We start from the raw sequence: 20,582 nt of genomic DNA on the forward strand, positions 1-20,582 counted from the left end.
AAATAGCCGTGAATACTAAGCGGATGGGGGATGGAAGGTTAAGTAGCAGGCGGTGGGAACGGAGTCTTTAGGGCAGTCATCTGACTTGCAGAGGCTTCCCCAGTGACCTCACTCTCTGAAGGATTTCAGCTTTCTCCGTTAGTCGAGGCTTTCCATCAGAGGCCTTCATCTTCGCACGCCACCCACAGTGAACGTTTCATTTCGGTTAGATTACTGATTACCAGTCTAATCATCGTTTAATCCATAATTCTGTCTGGTAGGACACGAAAATCCAAAAAAAGCGCTTCACGGAAGTTAACACTTTTCAAGGCAGGGTCTTTAATACGGTTGTTTGTAAAATTGTTGAGGATTTGCGCACAGCAGTATCCCAAGGTCAAGAATTTATTGAAGATGCTAGGATAGAGAGGGATTTGGGGCCAGATGTACGAAAGGATTTTACCCATTCTGTGTCTATGGGAAAAAGCTTTCGTACATATGGCCCAAAGTTACTTACTCGGTAGGCCCTCCTGTTCAGAATATGTGGATACACTGCCACCTATTGGTGAAACTAGTGACCCTCACCCAAACTAAAGCATTCAAACTTTCAGTTATCTGAACGACTCGGGAAAATTAAGTTATCAAAACACTGATGACATTCAGCTACACACTATGGTCTTTTTCCACTCAAGTATATCTCCCACTTAGCCAAGACTGTTGTAATCATTAAAACCCGAATGTAGGACTATTGTAATATAGCAATTCAAGGACAAGAAGACATCTCTGTATAACTATATCCATTTAATTACTTACTTCAAGCAGCAATTGTACATAAACAGAAAACCCCTGCAGTGTCCGTGTTTATAACAGGTAATCCCCTAGTCACTTTTTTGATTGCTTGCAGCACAAGAAGTTTCTTATTAACGCTGTGATTGTTTTTGCTTTAGTTTTCACAGCTTTTTCTCTTCTAGCGCCACTCACCTTTCCTTATCAATATTGTAATTCTTCCCTATTTATATTTCTATAATAATATCTGCTCTTTCTACATTTCCCTTACGTTATATTTGTCTCATTTTCCTTCAGATAGCTCTGACCCCTCCCCCCTCAACTTACTTGGGCACGTTTCACAACTTTTCTCACTGCCTTTCTCATGGCACACTGTTGCCCGTCGTGATCATTCTTCTAGTACTCCAGCTGTTATTCAAATTTTTAGCTTTTCTGCACAGCACACACACAGACCCCTCTCTTACTGCTCTCCCTGTGAATTTGAATTCTACCTTGCATCCTCCAAAGCTCCGCTCACCTTCTCCACTCATGCTACACCTGGACGTCAGCACACATTCTAATAGCTTGGCGGGCATCTCAAGTTTATTTTATCAACCAATCAAAACAACCACTCACCAACCTATTATGTGGTGTCGTTTATTCAGTGGAGCCGAGGCAGTGCGCAAGTGCCGTCTCTCAACATGTAATCTACATCTGTGGGCTTGCAACATGCCTTTCTCACACCCATCACTTTCATTCGTTCCTTGGCCTGCCTTTCAAAATACCCTTGATTTCAAAGGTAAATGCTTTACTTTTGTCCCGCCTAGAGGCTGCTTTGTTACTGCCTTGGAGACGGACCCTGTTACATGCATTATTTCACGATCAGCCATATGAACAAGTTACTTACCTTCGGTAACGTCTTTTATGGTGGATACACTAGCTGCCTGTAGATTCCTCACCTGAGGAATTCTCCCAACGCGCCAGCATTCAACGCAAATTTTCTTCCCAGCTCTGCACATCCATGAGGACGTCACAATTGCCTGACTCCCACGCAACGCCGTCTGACATCATCGAGGCAACAAGAGGTCCTCGCCGGCGTGCTGACGTCAGTTTTCACCATTTTTTATGTGCCTTCAAGGTGTGGATTCCTCACCTAATGAATAGAGTCCCAAAGCAGTACCACACTCAGTGGCAGGTGCCTGAATGGTCATACCAAGAAATCCTGCAGCACAGACTGTGCAAAATGGCCATCCCTGCTAACCTCGGAGTCCAAGCAATAATGCTTCACAAAAGTGTGGAGGGAAGCCTAATTTGCGGCCTTAAAATATCAGCCACAGGAACACCTCTAGCCAAAGCCAAAGAGGCCGACTTACCCTGGTGGAATAGGCTCTAATTCCAACAGGACGTACCTTCTTTGCCAAGGAATAACACATTTTTATGCAAAGAATGACCCACCTGGACAGTGTTCTTTTGTGCACCGCCTTGTCTTTCCTCTTCCCCACGTAGCCGATGAAGAGCTGATTTTACACTCGGAATGCTCTTGTTCTCTCAATGTAAAAGCTTAAAGATCTTTTAGGGTCAAGCCGATGGAGTCTCTCCTCCTCTTTCGATGGATGGGGAGGAGGGTAAAAGGATGAAAGTGTTACAGACTGCCCTAAATGGAAGGGTGTAACAACCTTCAGTAGGAAAGCCGCCCTGGTCCTCAGCACCACCTTGTCCACATGAAAAGAAGTGAAAGGGGGCTTAACGCTAAGCAATTGAAGTTTACTCACTCACCTAGCTGAAGTGATGGCTATAAAAAAAAAAAGTTTTTAACACCAAAAACCTTAATGGACATGAATGCAAAGGTTCAAACAGCGAACCCATCAAGAAAGGGAGTACTAAATTCAAATCCCATTAAGGCATAGTAAAAGGAGAGGGAGGGAACTTATTAGTAAGACCTTTCAAGAACCTTATAACTATAGGTGATTTAAACAAAGAGGGTTGATCAGGAAGGCACAGAAAGGCCAACAGCGCCGACAAATAGCCCTTAACAGTCACAACTGCACGACCCCTCTGCGCCAAGGATAACGCAAACAATAAAATGTCAAACAAATGGGCACTTAAGGGATCAATTTGGTTCTCCACACCAAGCCACAAATTTTGCCCATCTACCAGCATAGATTGATTTGGTGGAGTGTCGTCTGGCCGATAAAATAATGTCCACCACTTCCGGCGGGATAGAAAAGGAACTCAGATTGCCCCGTTCAGTCTCCAGGCATGAAGGTACAGACTCTGGAGGTGGGGGTGTAGAACCTGCCCCTGCAACTGCGAGAGGAGGTCTGCCCTGTAAGGGAGACAGAGCGGAGGGCACAGTAAGAGTTGGAGAAGGTCTGAGTACCACACCCTTCTTGGCCAATCCGGAGCTATTAAAATGACTTGGGCCCGGTCTTGACTAATTTTCCTCAGAACCCGAGGAATCAAGGGTATGGGGGGAAACGCGTAAAGCAACTGGCCGTACCAGGCCATCTGAAATGCATCCCACAATGCCCCTTGGACCAGATACTGGAGGCTGCAGAACGACGGGCAGTGCACTTTCTCCCGAGTGGCAAAGAGGTCTACCTGATGAAATCCCCACATCCGGAAGACGTAAAGGATCAGGTCGGGATGGAGACGCCACTCGTGATCAGCTGAGAAGTGGCGACTGAGACTGTCCGCATGTACGTTTAGAACTCCGGCCACATGACTTGCTACTACGCAAATCTGATGGTCCAGTGCCCAGGACCAGAGCCGCAGAGCCTCTCTGCAAAGAAGGTATGATCCTACTCCTCCCTACTTGTTGATATACCACATCGCGGTAGTATGGTCTGTCAGAACCTGGACCGACTGACCCTGAACGGAGGGGAGGAAGGCCTTGAGAATTCAACGTATCACCCACAATTCCAACAGATTGTTATGAAACATCTGTTCCACTGGAGACCAACGACCTTTGATCTCCAGGTCCCCCAGATGAGCTCCCCACCCTAGAGTGGAAGCATCTGTTATCACCGTGGCCACTGGAGGCGGCAGTGAAAACAGCCTTCCTTTGGAAAGATTGCCGTCCACAGCCCACCATCGTAGATCCGCTGCAGTGTCTCTGGAGATCGTTATCGACTCCTCGAGATCCCCTTTGTGTTGAAACCACTGCCTGCCGAGGCACCACTGAAGAGCCCTCATGTGCCAGCGTGCATGATTGACCAACAGAATGCATGAACTGACCGAGCAGACGAAGGACCTTGAGGATTGGAACGACCGCTCCACTTTGAAACATTGGAATCAACGCCTGAATGTCCTGAATCCGCTAAGGCGGAGGAAAGGCCAGATTCAATGTTGTGTCCGTTACTGCCCCTATGAACAGGAGGCGTTGACAGGGCTCCAAGTGAGATTTGGGCACGTTTACCGAAAAGCCCAGGTCGAACAACTGGGTTGTCATCTACAGGTGAAGCAGCACGAGCTCTGGAGACTTGGCTTTGATCAATCAATCGTCCAGGTAAGGGAATACAGATATTCCCTTCCTCCTGAGATGTGCTGCAACTACCGCCATCACCTTTGTGAAGACTCGAGGCGCGAAAGGAAGACCAAAAGGAAGGACCGCAAACTGAGTGTTGTGACTCCACCACAAACCCGAGATACCTCCTGTGCGACTTGAGAATAGGGATATGGAAGTAAGCATCCTGCAAGTCGATAGACACCATCCAATCTTCTTCATTCAACGCCAAAAGCACTAGGGTCAGCATTTTGAACTTCTCCTGCTTGAGGAAACAGTTCAAAACCCTCAGGTCCATGATAGGCCTCAACCGACCAGCCTTCTTGGGGGATCAAGAAATATCTTGAATAACAACCCTGACCCCTTTCCTGCTCTGGAACCAACTCCACTGCACCTTTCGACAAAAGGACTAGAACTTCCTGTTGCAACAACAGGAGGTGGTCTTCTGTGCAAAAGGAGGGACGGGGAGGGATGGAAGGGGGAAACCACATGACCCCATGAATCCGATGTGATCAGCTTCCACATGCAGAGAAAATGAAACAACCTTCCCCCTACAGGAGAAGTATGGGATGGAATGGACAGAGAACTAAGGCTGTTTTCCCTGTTGCACCCCCACCCGGAGGAAGAGGAAGAGGCAGGGTGCTGCTGGGTGGCTCCTCTGGTTCGAAGTCTACCCCTCCCTCTAAATGACCTATAGGGAAGCATAGAAGGTTGTTGGCCTGCTGGCTGGAGTCTCCCCCGAAAGGAAGAGCCTCGTCCAAACCCCCTGAACCTTCTGAATAATCTGAACGGGTGGTGGTTGAAGCCTGCAAGCCTAGGGACTTGGCAGTAGCCCTGCTCTCCTTGAAGCGCTCCAAGGCAGAGTCAGCTTTAGAACCAAATAGCTTGTCCCCATCAAAAGGCAAGTCTAAAAGAGTAGTTTGTACATCCGATGAAAAACCAGACGATCTTAACCAAGCATGTTTCCTGGTTGCAATGGACGAGCCAATTGCCCTGGCCACCGAATCCGCTGTATCCAGCCCTGACTGAATGACCTGAGTCACCTCAGCTTGCGCATCAGTAAGAAGACCCTGCATGTCCTGGGGCAAATCAGGCAGCTCAGCCTTGGCCACATCCATCCAGGCATGGATATACCTGCCTAAGACACAAGTGGTGTTAGCAGACTTCAGGGCCATACTGCATGACGAAAAAAATCTTCTTGGCCGACTGCTCCATCCTTTTTGATTCCCTGTCCGACGGGGCCCCAGAGAAGGACCCAGGAGCTGAGCGCGAGGAGCAGGAGGCCTGAACCACCAGACTCTGCTTAGAGAGGATGCTTAGAGAGGAAACCGGGGTCCCCAGGAGCCACTCTATCTCCTCGCCACTGATCTGCTAACTGCAGTCGAAGACACTGGTTTTCTCCAAACCTCAAGAATCAGTTTAGTGAGAGCCTCATTAAAAGGAAGGAGTGGCTCAGCAGCAGCAGAACTTGGATGTAACACTTCCGTGAGGATGTTGGTTTTTACCTCAGCTGCAGGTAGTGGGATATCTACGAAGTCCGCTGCCTTCCTCACAATTGAGTGGAATGAAGCAGCCTCTTCAGTAAACTCCCCTGGAGAAGCTAAGTCCCATTCTGGGGAAGTATCGAGACAGCTTGCAGAGTCCAAATTCTGAAAGTCCCCCAGGGGCTCTACGATCTCTCCTTCCGCCAGATGCTGCCTCCGATACTCCTGCTCCTCCAGTAGCCTCAGAGCCTTCCTTCTCGAGCGCAACCTGGTCTCTATCCTTGGCGTCGATAAGGAATTGGCCGACGTTGACGATCTCGGCTGACGCGGATCTTCGGATTCTTCTGACGCTGAATCCATCAGCGCCATGGAAAGGCAAGCCCTCTTCGCTGGCGTCAATTGGAGTTGTGGCGAAGTCAACGGCGCAACCGGATCAGCAGAAGCTACCGGCGTCGAAGGCCTTCTCGGCGACGCCAAATGAATCAGCACCAGACCAGCACACTCTACTGGACAGAAGGGCATGAATGGCATCAGCTTGTATGGAGCTGGACGCCCAAACCAAAAGCCAATGGACCTGAGGGACCAGCCGGTGCACCGCCAGAGGCCATGGAGCTGAAGATGCTGTACATAGCATTCAAGAATGCCGCCGGATCCGCACCTCGAGCCGGAAAAGCAGAATACACCCCTGTGGCGTCGGCGCTGTACATTCCTGCAATATCAGCGTTGGATCTGGCACCTCTGACAGTGCGGGCGAGAAGCCAGGACTCGTCCACTTCAAAGACCGACAGCGCCAGAGAAACCCGAGGGCTTTGTGGCTGAGGCGTCACTGTCGGGCTGACCTCCCACATCGTACGACGCCGAGTAGGTGGAGATCTTGAATGGGATCGGCCTTTCTCCGAACAACGTCGGGAATCATGCTGACGCCGAGAGTCATGACGACGCCGTCTCTTATGAGACCTTGAAGATTTTGATGACGACCTCCGATGTCGATGCTTTTTCTTCTTTTTTGATTTAGCCAAAAACAGCTTGGCCTCACGTTCTTTGAGCGCCTTTGGGTTCATCTGTTGGCACAAACCACACTCCACGTCATGCTCGGAGCTCAAGCACCACAAGCAGTCATTATGCGGGTCCATCACCGACATAGAGCCGCCGCACTCCCTACAAGGCTTGAAGCCGGACTTCCGAGGTGGAGACATTTTTACTACAAAGTATCACCTCTGAGAAACAGTAGCTCCCCAAGAGCCAGGAGAAAAAAAAACGTTACTTCGAAGGCACGGAAAAAAGGGAACGGACGTCTGCACGCCGGCGAGGACCTCTTATTGCCTCAATGACGTCAGACAGCGTTGCGTGGGAGTCGGGCAATTGTGACGTCCTCGTGCAGAGCTGGGAAGAAAATTTCCGCTGAATGCTGGCGCATTGGGAGAATTCATTAGGTGAGGAATCCACAGGTAGTTGTATCCATCAGAAACCTTAGTGTGGTGCACAATCTTTTTCTTGTGCCTTGCCACTTTGTGCTGGGTGGCGTATGTTCCTTCCTCCTCTGAGTTTTGAGCATGGTGTCTGCGCACAAGGGCTGCAAGCTGTAGGGGGTTCTTTTTAATTTATGTAATGATTTTTAAAAAATTGGTTCATTTAGCGCATACTCAATCTGAGGAGCACTTTACATGACTATGTATAGTTTCATAAAGGGCGACCTCGATCTGAGAGGCGCTTTACATGAGTACGACTTAACAAGTTTAGCAGTTGAAAAATATACAAACTGGAGCATTTAACACAGAAAACAAACACACAAATCCTCAAAGCGACTCTCCAGGCACAGCGGGAGAGAATCAATACTACAATATCCACTGCACTTGGGAAACTCGCCCCATATTGCTTTGCGGGTCATTTCTTTTATAAAACATTTTTGCCCATAACTCAGCCTGCGGTGGACCTACAACAATGGGACCACCACCAAATCATTTAGCATGACACACTCTTTCTGCCTAGGTCATCTGTGGGTCCCCACACTAGGTTGAGGGAGACCTGAAAATAGCAACCTCTCCCACCATTCAATGTCTTTCCAAGCTTTCTCATGGCCTGAACTTTAGTTTCACAGCTAATAGGCCTGAAACTGTGTAATGCACTATGCCTTCTAGGGGCTAAATATATGGTTACATTGCATTACATTCTGCCATTCTCTTTTCGGGTAGTTATGCTCTCTAGGGGCTGACTATATGGTTACATGACCATGTTTCTTACAAATGCTATTGTGTGTGCCCTCTAGGGGCTGTTCTGAGCATTACAGTCAAGATACTGGTGGACCCAAAAATAATAATATAAAAAAAGATAATAATGGCAATATTTTCATATGTTGCTGCAGATAGGGGAAGAAGGTAAATATAAGTGATTTAGTTATATGCAGGGCCACTGGAATTATGTGGCAGAGGGGACCAAATTATGTGACAGGGTTGACCAATTTATGTGGCAAGAAAAATCCAGTTAGGCATTTACACCGCCAATATCTAACGTAAGCAAATGCGAGACCTATTGCATTGCAAATGCTTGTTGCTTATTGCTTGTTTTCAAGTTTAAAAGAGTCAGCAATCCCAGCAAAACCATCAACAGCTGTTATTTACATTACAAAAAAACTTTCCTACTATATACTACTACAAAAAAAAAGAAGGGAAGAAACAGCCATTCAAATGCAAGAGTACAGTCTCCCCCCAGCCTCCTACCAAGCGCCCTACCAATCATGGCTTACACTCAGCTGTACCCTCAAATCCTATCGAGTCCTCTGCTCTTACAGGCAGAGTTAGAGAAATACAAGTGTTGACCAATGCTTAGCTTCTTCTCTCTTCCTGACCAACGAAGAGATGGCTATGGACGTAAACCTCATCTCGCATTGTGAGTTTCCTAATGATTTACTGCTATAGCCCATTTTGGCAACAACCCCCCTTGGTGTTTTCTCGCTAAAGAGAACTCTTCCTGTTTAGATTAAATGGTGAACTCATATTTGATCCTGGTGAGGTCAACCACCTCAAAGCCAGCAAATTTTCAAGAATCTCTACTCACATACTCACAAACAGCAATCACTATTTGACCATCACTGAAGATTCTATAATTGCTCAGATTAAAGTTCTAGAGAGGATAAAATGGTAAATAACATATTGGAAAAAGACTTACTGAATTAAATCAGACAAGAACAGAACAAGAGAAAGAAGGCAGCAAATCAAACAAGAGTTAAGTCATTTATGTGGCAATGCACAACAGACCTGGAGCATCAAACGAGTAAAAAGAACAACACATGTCCAAAACAAGGAAGAAAAAGAGTATTTTAAGGATAGAGAGAGAGAAAAAACTAGGGATATCACATTCTCAGAGCATGGAAGCCAGACCAAAATACAAATGAGAAAAAAAAACTAATTTAAATGAGGACAGAAAACGTTTAATCCACATTATGTCACAACTCCATCTTGTGCCCTATGTTATGTGGGTTTCACTTGCTGGGCTCATGTTATCCTTCTCTTGTGGCTCCTTCCTGACTCAGGCACTCCATGGCCCCCCACTCCCAGGAAGCTTGAACCATTGACCCTCTTGTTCTGTTGCTATGCAAGTTTAGTCTGTTTTGCTCCTGCAGATTATCATGTCTCTTTTAGGACAAGTCACATAATCCACTGTGACCCAATGAATTGTACCAGTAGGCACTTGGGTTCCATTAAACGTGTTAATTGTTGCTATTTACTGTTTGCACCTGACATCTGCAAGGCCTCATATCTGTTAAATCTAACATGTGATCTTCCAAAGGTTCACAGGAAGTTTCCATACTGGCATGTGGGACACACGCCTTTCTAGAACATTCTTTTCTTCCAGTATAAATACCCTCTCTGAACCTGCATCGGCACTTGGCCTCATTCCAGCCCTGTGCAAACATTATCGCTGCACTCACCTGATTCACCCAGAATTTCTAGCGCTCTAGACTTCCAAGCCTTCCTGATGATTTTGGGATACAGGCGTCTGCAACACCTTCAGTGGTTTCCTTCATGATCTACGATTCTGCCTCCTCTTAAGGTTCTTGCAACGAGTCTCCTGTCATCTTCGGATTCCAGTTCAAGTGCTGTCATGGCTAAATACTTTTTCCTGAGGTTAGTACGCACTAATCCATAGGTTAGCAATAATCGAAAGACTTATTCCTTGGAAGGCCTGAGCACGTTTTTGGATATTGGACATTGTTTGAGTATTACCAGTCATGAGGCCCAGCGCTCTTGACTCTTTCAATGCAGCATTCTCAGCTCTATTGTACCCAAACTTAAAGTTTGTCACTGTGTTGCTTGACAAGTTGTATTTTGGAAGAAACTTCTAGAGCTTGAAGTTGTAGTCACGTTTGAACCGGAATCGTGTATGTTTCGGAGTGCCAGAAAATCTGGTTGGAAAACTATTGGTAACATTGCCTCTTATTATTTTTATTGTATCACAATTGCATTGAGGATTACGCGGTCCAGGGAGTCCCGGTACTAATAGGCAGTTCCCCAAGTGACAGGAGTTCATCTATTCTTGTTTCATACTATCCCCCTTTCCTCACTGGGAGTAGTCTTTGAAACCAGACAGTTGTTTGTTTCACTAGGGTGCCCCAGCTGGGATTCGAAGTCCAGCGGCGTACCCGTGGTGGTTTCCAGGTGAGTGCCTGACAAATTAGAAGTTGTTCCAATGGTACTGTGCACATGTGTTTTAAAGAAATAAGGCAACCTTAGGATAAAGTCCATACATAGGAATAAATATGACTGCCCATTCACTCTTTTCTGCCCAGGCCAACCTTTCTCTTACCTCCTGCAGTGCAAGCAGGGCTGATGACTGCCATCGGAAATCGACCCCCCTTGTGAACACTGCAGTGATCTCACGGACCTAAAGAGTGGAAGGGGAAGAATGAGTTTCACAGATGTTAAAATTTGTAATTCTTTAAGTACATTCCTTGCAAAAGTAAATTGTTTTAACAGAGTTGAGTAGGAATGATCAAGGGAAGTTCTCCAGTATTGTTTTTTTTTTCATACATTCACATGCTTGAATCATTCCCCCTCGTCGAAGTGGGAGTCCCACGGTACATAAAAAGCAATAAATAGATAAATTCCCTTTTTTTTTTTTCATTGTAGTCAATGGCACAAATACATTCACTTTTCTAGCTATCAGCCTCATTAGAAAAGGCCCAAAATTCAGCCAATCAGGCGAGACCACCCCTTTAGAATCCTCAGCACAGAGGCTCAGTCTCGCAGATTTTCTACTGCACGTCGTGTGTGAGGGAGTCTCCCTGAGCTCTGCTCAGTTTACTTTCTCTTCAGGAGATATTGTTCAGCTTTCACTCTTAGCTTCGCTGTAGTTCTTTTTCCATCATGTCTACAGCTAGAAAAGGTTTGTTTAGACCTTGTGGTACCTGTGGAAAGTTAAGACTTCATTGTGAAGACCCTCACAAGGACTACATATACTGTCTCCATCCTGAACATAAGGTCAAAGATTGTAAGATCTGCAGGACATTTCCTAATAAGACTCTCAGAGACAGAGAAGCCAGACTCCTGCTTTGGCTTCAAAAGCGAAAGTCCAGAGAAACTTTCTCCGAGGAGGAGGACAGCGATACATCAGTGGCCTCAAGAAAGAGGAAAAGGTCTGTGGAGAGCTTGTCCCCCAAGAGCAGTAAGTCAGCTAAGAAGCTGCATGTGTTTAAGGACAGACCTGAGGAACACCCATCAACATCCAGGGAACATAGTGGTAAGGTTCGTTCTGAGCCATCTACTCCTGCTACCACATCAAAAAAGCTCAAAAGATCTTCAAGTTCCCTACCACTGTCGACATCAAAGATTTCCACACCGTTGACGGCGCCGTCGACGACCGCATCATCGACGGCAGGTCTTCCTTCATCGACGACAACAGCGACGGCCACATTTACAGCTCCGTTGTCGCCAATGTTTATTACTTCATCCCCGCTGTCAGCTACAACCATAACGTCGGTGAACTTAAAATACGGTCCCTCACCTGCTCGCACCTTAAAGATTACAAAGAGACCGTCAGCGGGGGAAAAAGTGAGGTCTCTATTGTCGACGCACTCATCAACGGGTAAGCTCCAGAGCTCTTCGTCGACGATCCCACCGACGGAACCATCGACAGCGCAGCAATCTAATTTGCCGTTAAAGGCGACTACTCAGTCGACGGCAGCTCCGTCAACACTGGCACCGTCTACGGCAACTCCATCGACCCTCGCACCGCCGATAACGACACCGCTAACGACGGCTCCGTCGACGCCTACACCGTCGCCGAGAACACCATCGAACGTACCGTCAACGACGACTTCGTCGACGGCTCAGTTTCCTGAATCTATATCCAAACAATATGGAGCATCTCCTTACTTACCTCAAAGGATTCTGCCGATAAAGAGTAAATCTACTCACCTGTTACCGTCTCATACATCGCCTAGTAAAGTCGCACCAGTACCCCCGCAGCATCGGTTTGCTGACGAGGAGGCGGAAGAGGACATATATTCAGATGACGTTTTTTGCCCAGTGGCACGTAGCGCTTCAGAACTACGTATTAAATGGCAGGAGGAGGATGAAGAGGAGAGTGACCAGCTCTATTTAGGTCAACAGCCGCAGAGTCACATACAACCTCAAGAGCAACAGGAGCAGACGATCCAGATGCCTGTTTCTTTGATAGCCAATCTTCAGCAGATGATGCAGGACTATTACTCTAGATTCACCCCACCTAGCTCCACTACTCTGGTACAACCTCCACCTGGCTCCACTACTCCGGTGCAACCTCCACATACGCCAATATCTACTCCTGTTCGGCCATCGGATTCTACGGACCCTATCCCAGGTCCTTCTTCTGGGCAGGATATTGATCCACCTTCGTCAGAGGACGAGCAGGAGGAAGGTGAAATTCAGGACACTGACTTGCTCATTCAAGAATGGGATGAATATCAGATCCAGACGCCATCTCCTTCTACGCCACCACCGGTGGACTCTCCACCACAGGACATTGGTGGTTTTCACAGTGTGATGGAAAGAGATGCAAAAAGATTTCAACTGCCAATAATATCAAAGCAGCCAGACTGTTTCCTATATGACTTCAAAGAGGACACTTGTAAGTCAGTAAGAGCAATACCCATTGTTGACTTCATTTGGGAAGAGGGGCTTAAAGTCATGCAGATACCATCTTCTATACCAGCAGTACTACCAAGACTCGAAAAGAAATACAAAGCACCAGACAACTCTCCAGCATGTTTGGTTAGTCACCCTAAGCCGGATTCTGTCATATCACAGACAGCTCAGCGAAGGTCCAGAAATCAGTCTTCATCTTTGACTGCCCCCCCCGGATAAGGAGGGACAATGGTTAGATTCCATTGGCAAAACAATTTCAACTATGGCGCCCACTACAGTCAGAGCAGCGAATTCCCTGGCAATCCTGGGAAGATACGACCGTAAGATGTGGTCCGATATGTTGCAGTTTATAGAGCTACTGCCGGAAGATAGTAGAGTAGAAGCACGCAAAATATTACAAGATGGTGAGAGGATCTCGGCTGAGATTATAGACTGCGCCGTAGATGTCTCGTCTACAGGTTTCCGCCAGTTAGCCGGAGCAGCCGTACTCAGGCGTCAGGGGTGGCTGAAAGCCACATCGTTTCAACCAGAGGTGCCATTAAAGATACTGGACATGCCCTATGATGGTGAGCTTTTGTTCGGTAAGCATGTAGATGATGGTTTGCAATCTATTAAGACAGACACGGAAACGGCCAGATCCCTGGGTACATTGCAATACAGAAGACAGCCCTTTCGAGGAGTGAGAGGAAGAGGGCTCTATTCTTATAGAGGCAGCTCACACCAGTACCGCCAATACTCATCCTACTGGGGGACAGTTTCGTTCCACCATTGGCCAGCAACAGCCGCATACTTATCGACAACCGTCATCCACACACTTCCGACAAGCTGCAAGAGGAAAGTCGGCTTATAAAGCGAAAGAGACAGCAAGAAAACACTGACCTTCATCAATTGCCTGCACCCAACCCCTATACCAACACTATAATAGGGGACAGAATTTCCATTTCCTCCACCAGTGGTCCCAGATTACTTCAGACAAATGGGTACTCGATATTGTCAGCAGAGGACATACACTAGAATTCAATCAGCCTCCCCCTCACGTACCACCAAGGGGTCCCCCACCTGCCCATCTCAAGGAACTTCTAGCACAGATTGCCATCTTGATAGAGATAGGAGCATTTGAGATTGTACCGAGAAATCAGAGGGGAACAGGCTTCTACTCTTGCTTCTTCCTTATATGGAAAAAGACGGGAGACTGGAGACCTATTTTAGATCTTCGTTCTTTCAACAAATTCCTCAAGAAGCAATCATTTCGCATGATCTCCCTTCAAGATGTCCTACGCCTACTCAACCGGGGAGATTTCATGACATCCTTAGATCTCTAGGACGCATATTTCCACATTCCCATTCACCCCAGTCAACGGAAATTCTTACGGTTCAGGGTTGCAGGCACTCATTACCAGTTCAGAGTATTGCCTTTTGGCCTCAGATCGGCCCTAAGAGTGTCCACCAAAGTCTTGGCACCAGTTGCAGCCTACCTCAGGCAACGAGGGATTCAGGTGTTCCCGTACTTAGACGACTGGCTAATAAAAGCACAAACAACATTAAAAGCTGCCAGGGACACAAGAACATGTTTATCTCTCTTCAGGACACTAGGCTTAACAGTCAATTACCCCAAGTCTCATCTAGATCCTTCGCAGAACATCACCTTTTTAGGAGCCGTCTTGGACACAGTCCAAGCGAGAGCCTTTGCTTCGCACGACAGACAGAAGAGACTTCAAGATCTAGCAACACGTCTCAGCAGAAGAAGGTCCGCTTCTGTTTGGACCTACAAGTCTTTTCTGGGGATGCTTTCTTCATGCATTCCGTTGATAGCAAACAGTTGTCTACATATGAGAACACTTCAGCAGCAATTGGACAATCAATGGAAGCAAATAGAAGGATCTTTCGACGATATAGTTCGAATAACTCCATCAGCGAGACAAGCCCTCAAATGGTGGAAGGATACCCCCTTATCTCAGAAGGTCTCTCCTTCCTCAAAGACAAACCAGTGCACATTATAACAAACAGGTGCATCCTTAGAGGGATGGGGCGCACACTTACAAGACCTATCAGTGAGAGGGAGATGGTCCACTCAGGAGTCGATTCTCGACAAACGTTTTAGAATTAAGAGCAGTTTCCTTGGCACGCAAGGCCTTCCTCACCAACATCAAGGGTTCCTTAGTGTTTATAAGAACCGACAACACCACAATCATGCATTATCTCAACAAACAGGGGGGTACAAGATCACAGGCATTGTCTCTACAAGCTCAGAAACTGTGGCATTGGGTGCTTCAGCATTGGATATCGATCAGAGCGGAACATCTTCCGGGCGCTTCCAACACGTGGGCAGATGCCTTAAGCAGGACTCGAACCAGCTGTCACGAATGGGAACTCAATCAGACAATTCTCAACCGCCTCTTTCGTCGTTGGGGCAGACCCAGTCTGGATCTGTTTGCGACCAGAGAGAACAGAAAATGCCAACACTTCGCAAGCTGGCGACCGTAGAGAGGATCAAAGGGGAATGCGTTTTTGATCAAATGGTCAGGGATTTATGCCTACGCTTTTCCCCCGCTCCCACTCATCCCGAGACTTCTGCAGAAGATGAAGAGGGAACCATGCTGCCTTCTATTGAGTGCTCCCAAATGACCGCACCAGTTTTGGTTCACGGAGCTTCTATTGCTCTCGGAACAGCCTCACATACGGCTGAGACCAGCACCAAACTTGCTAACAATGAATCAGGGGCAGGTCTGTCATCCCAACCAGACTTCTCTTCGATTATCAGCCTGGCTGCTGAATTCTATGAGTTTGACGGCCTAGATATCCCTTCAGACTGCAGGGAAGTGCTTGCCTTTGCCAGAGCCCAGTCTACAAATAGGACGTATAAGCTCAAGTGGAAGAGGTTCTGCATATGGTGTTCAACTTCTAACGTTCATCCTCTGAAGTCCTCTCCAGAACAGCTCCTTCCATACATGTTGCATTTAGCGAAGTCATGTCTTTCCCACTCGTCTATCAAGGTCCACCTCGCTGCTATATCCCGTTTCCGACGAACATCACACTTACCATCTTTATGGTCATCCAGGATAATAAAGCAATTTCTAAAAGGCTTGTTCAGGATGTTTCCGCCGATTCACCGTCCTCCACCTTCCTGGCATTTAAATATTGTGCTCTCCCAATTGATGAAGCAACCGTTTGAGCCTATTCACAAAGCAGACCTGAAGAACAAGTTTCTTACCTTCGGTAACGCCTTTTCTGGTGGATACACTAGCTACCTGTGGATTCCTCACTCATTGAATTTTCCCCCATGCGCCAGCATCCGACGGAAATTTTCTCCTAGCTTCTGCACGTCGACGAGGACATCATAATTGCCCGGCTCCCACGCGACGCCGTCTGACATCATACGGGCAATAAGAGGTCCTCGCCGGCGTGCTGATGTCAGTACCAACATTTTTTACGTGCCTTTGAGGCGAACAAGCAAATACCAACAAAATATATCTGAAACGACCACATCAAATAAAATCTTATGCCATAATATTTAATTAAATTAAATAGAAAAAACATTCATATAAATATGCATATATGCAAAAATATATACATATAAATTATAAACAAATATACCATAACAAAAATATATATGCATATATAGAATTATATAGATATATACATATATAAAAACAACACAAGCATGAATAACATCTGCACCAGTATAAACAAATCAATAACTTACAGGAGCTCACCCAAAGAAATCTTGGAAAGACCAGACAGGCAACGGGGAGGCGAGTGGGACCGTGAGGAATCCACAGGTAGCTAGTGTATCCACCAGAAAAGGCATTACCCAAGGTAAGTAACTTGTTCTTCTGATGGATACAACTACCTGTGGATTCCTCGCTCATTAAATAGAGTCCCAAAGCAGTACTGCACTCGGTGGAGGGTGCCTGAATGGTCAAACCAAGAAATCCTGCAGCACCGACCATGCAAAATGGCCATCCCTCCTCACCTCCGAATCCAAGCAATAATGCTTTGCAAAAGTGTCAAGGGATGACCAAGTTGCGGCCTTGCAGATGTCAACCACAGGAACACCTTTAGCCAAGGCTGAAGAGGCCGACTTAGCTCTGGTGGAATGAGCTCTTATTCCATCAGGGGGTTCCTTCTTTGCCAGAGAGTAACACAGCTTAATAGAAAGAATGACCCACCTGGAGAGTGTTCTCTTGTGGACTGCCTTTCCTCTCCTCTTTCCCACGTACCCGATGAAGAGTTGATCTTCCAATCTGAACTCCTTCGTTCTGTCGACGAAGAAGCTCAGTGCTTTTCTCGGGTCCAAACGATGCAGTCTTTCTTCCTCTTTCGAAGGATGAGGTGGAGGATAAAAAGAGGAGAGTGTAATAGACTGACCCATATGGAAGGGTGAAACAACTTTCGGCAAGAAAGCAGCCTTGGTCCTCAACACCACCTTATCCCCATAAAAAGATGTGTACGGGGGCTTACAGAAAGAGCCTGTAGCTCACTCACCCTTCTAGCTGAAGTAATGGCAACAAGGAAAACAGTCTTTAGAACCAATAGCCTTAAGGGGCAAGAATTCATCGGCTCAAATGGTGAGCCCATAAGAAACGTTAAAACTAAGTTCAAATCCCACTGAGGCATAATGAAAGGAGTGGGAGGATATCTATTAGTCAGGCCCTTTATGAACCTCAAAACTAATGGAGATTTAAATAAAGAAGGTTGGTCAGGTAGACACAGAAAGGCTGACAGAGCCGACAAGTAACCCTTAACTGTCGCCACTGAACAACCCCTCTGTGCCAAGGACAACACAAAAGACAAGATATCCGATAAGTGGGCACGTAAGGGATCAATTTGCTTCTCTCCACATCAATTTACAAATTTAGCCGACCTGCTAGCGTAGATAGATTTAGTGGAATGTCGCCTGGCCGATAAAATAACATCCACCACCTCAGGTGGGAGAGAAAAGGAACTCAGGTTGCCCTGTTCAATCTCCAGGCATGAAGGTGTAGGCTCTAGAGGTGGGGGTGAAAAACCTGCCCCTGTGATTGCGAGAGGAGGTCTGCCCTGTGAGGGAGACGGAGCGGAGGGCACAGAGAGAGTTGGAAAAGATCCGAATACCACACCCTCCTTGGCCAATCCAGAGCTATTAAGATGACTTGGGCCCGGTCTTGGCGAATTTTCCTCAGAACCCGAGGAATCAAGGGTATGGGGGGGAAACGCGTAAAGCAACTGGTCGCACCAGGACATCTGAAATGCATCCCCCAACGTTCCTTACACCAGATACTGGAGGCTGCAGAATAACGGGCAGTGCGTGTTCTCCCGAGTGGCAAAAAGATATATCCGAGGGAATCCCCACATCTGGAAGATGTACAGGACTAGATCTGGATGAAGACGCCACTCGTGATCTGTTGAGAAGTGCTGACTGAGACTGTCCGCACGCACGTTCAAGACTCCGGCCAGATGATTTGCTACCAAGCAAATCCGATGGTCCTTTGCCCAGGACCATAGTCGAAGAGCCTCTCTGCAGAGAAGGTACGACCCTACACCTCCCTGCTTGTTGATGTACCACATCGCGGTAGTGTTGTCTGTCAGGACCTGAACCGACTGACCGCGAAGGGAAGGGAGGAAGGCCTTGAGAGCCTGACGTATCGCCCGCAATTCCAACAGATTTATGTGAAACATCTGTTCCGCTGGAGACCAATGACCTTTGACCTCCAGGGCCCCCCCCAGATGAGCTCCCCACACTAGAGAGGAAGCATCCGTTATCACTGTGGCCACTGGAGGAGGCAGCGAGAACGGCCTTCCTTGGAAAAGGTTGCCGTCCGCATCCCACCATCGAAGATCCACTGCAGAGTCTCTGGAAATCTTTACCGATCCCTCGAGATCCCCTTTGTGCTGAGACCACTGCTTTCGGAGGCACCACTGAAGAGCCCTCATGTGCCAGCGTGCATGACTGACCAACAGAATGCAAGAAGTGAACAGACCGAGCAGACGAAGGACCTTGAGGGCTGGAAGTACCGCTCCACTTTGAAACATTGGAACCAACGCCTGAATGTCCTGAATCCGCTGGGGACGAGGAAAGGCACAATTCAATATTGTGTCCAGTACTGCCCCTATGAACAGGAGGCGCTGAGAGGGCTCCAGGTGAGATTTGGGCACGTTCACCGAAAAGCCCAGATCGGACAACAACTGGGTTGTCGACTGCAGGTGACGCAGCACGAGCTCCGGAGACTTGGCTTTGATCAACCAATCGTCCAGGTAAGGAAATACCGCTATCCCCTTCCTTCTGAGCTCCGCTCCAACCACCGCCATCACCTTCGTGAAGACTCGAGGTGCTGAAGTAAGACCAAAGGGAAGGACCGCAAACTGATAGTGTTGCGATCCCACCACAAACCGGAGATACTTCCTGTGCAACTTGAGTATCGGGATATGAAAGTAAGCATCCTGCAAGCCGACAGACACCATCCAATCTCCTTCGTTCAACGCCAAAAGCACCTGAGCTAGGGTCAGCATCTTGAACTTTTCCTGTTTGAGGAACCAATTCAAAATCCTCAGGTCCAGGATTGGTCTCAACCTACCATCCTTCTTGGGGATCAGGAAATATCTTGAATAACAACCCTGACCCCTCTCCTGCTCTGGAACAAACTCCACTGCACCCTTTGAAAGGAGGACCAGAACCTCCTGTTCTAGTAACAGGAGATGTTCTTCCAAACAGAAGGGTGGACGGGGCGGGATGGGGAGCGGAAACTCCCAAAAGGGAAGGGCATAGCCTTTCCCCACAATACTGGTGACCCAGGAGTCCGATGTTATTGCCTCCCACATGTGGAGAAAGTACATTAACCTCCCCCCTACAGGAGTGGTATGCAAAGGAATTGGTGGATGACTGAGGCTGCTTCCCATGCTGCACCCCTCCAGAGGAAGAGGAAGAGGCAGAGTGCTGCTGGGTGGCCCCTCCGATTCGAACCCTACCCCTGCCCCTGTATGATCTATAGGGGAGGGCAGTGTGGCTTGCTGTTGAAACCTGCCCCGAAAGGAGGAGCCACGACCAAACCCCCTAAATCTTCTGTACAATCGTGAAGAAACAGAAGAGGAGGCCTGCAAGCCTAAAGATTTTGCTGTGGCTCTACTTTCTTTAAATCTTTCAAGGGCAGAGTCCGCCTTCGACCCAAAAAGCTTATCCCCATCAAAGGGTAGATCCAGCAGGGCTGATTGAACATCTGATGAAAACCCTGAAGAACGAAGCCAGACCTGTCTCCTTGTAGCGACAGTAGTGCCCATGGCCACAGAATCAGTCGTGTCCAGCCCTGACTGGATTACTTGGGTCGCCGCAGCCTGAGCATCGGACAGAAGGCCCAACACCTCCTGAGGCAATTCAGAATGAGATGAGTTGATCTCCTCCATAAGGGCGTAGATGTATCTGCCCAAGATACATGTGGCATTAGTGGACATAAGGGCCATACTACAAGAAGAAAATGTCTTTTTTGAAGACTGGTCCATCTTTTTAGAGTCTGTCCGAAGGCAAAACCGGAAAAGAGCCTGGAGCAGTACGTGATGAACATGAAGCTTGCACAACCAAGCTTTCTGGAGTCGGGTGCCTCGACAAAAAGCTTGGATCCGCAGGAGCCACATGATATCTGACCGCCACTGTCCGGTTAACGGCTGTAGATGTAACTGGCTTTTTCCAAATCTCCATAATTGGATCAAGGAGAGCCTCATTAAAAGGCAAAAGTGGCTCTGCAACTGCCGAAGCCGGAT

General features: G+C 47.5%; 1 protein-coding gene across 1 annotated transcript in view; it reads right to left on the reverse strand.

The window, feature by feature from the left end:
* The window catches only part of CENPA (centromere protein A), a 215,198-nt gene that overhangs the window by 16,654 nt on the left and 177,962 nt on the right, over positions 1–20,582 (reverse strand). The window contains exon 4 of the mRNA XM_069237251.1: positions 10,534–10,611. Within this exon, the coding sequence (XP_069093352.1) occupies positions 10,534–10,611 (78 nt within the window). The remainder of the gene's footprint in view (positions 1–10,533; positions 10,612–20,582) is intronic.

The sequence above is a fragment of the Pleurodeles waltl genome, chromosome 6 (assembly GCF_031143425.1).
Source record: "Pleurodeles waltl isolate 20211129_DDA chromosome 6, aPleWal1.hap1.20221129, whole genome shotgun sequence".
NCBI lineage: Eukaryota > Metazoa > Chordata > Amphibia > Caudata > Salamandridae > Pleurodeles > Pleurodeles waltl.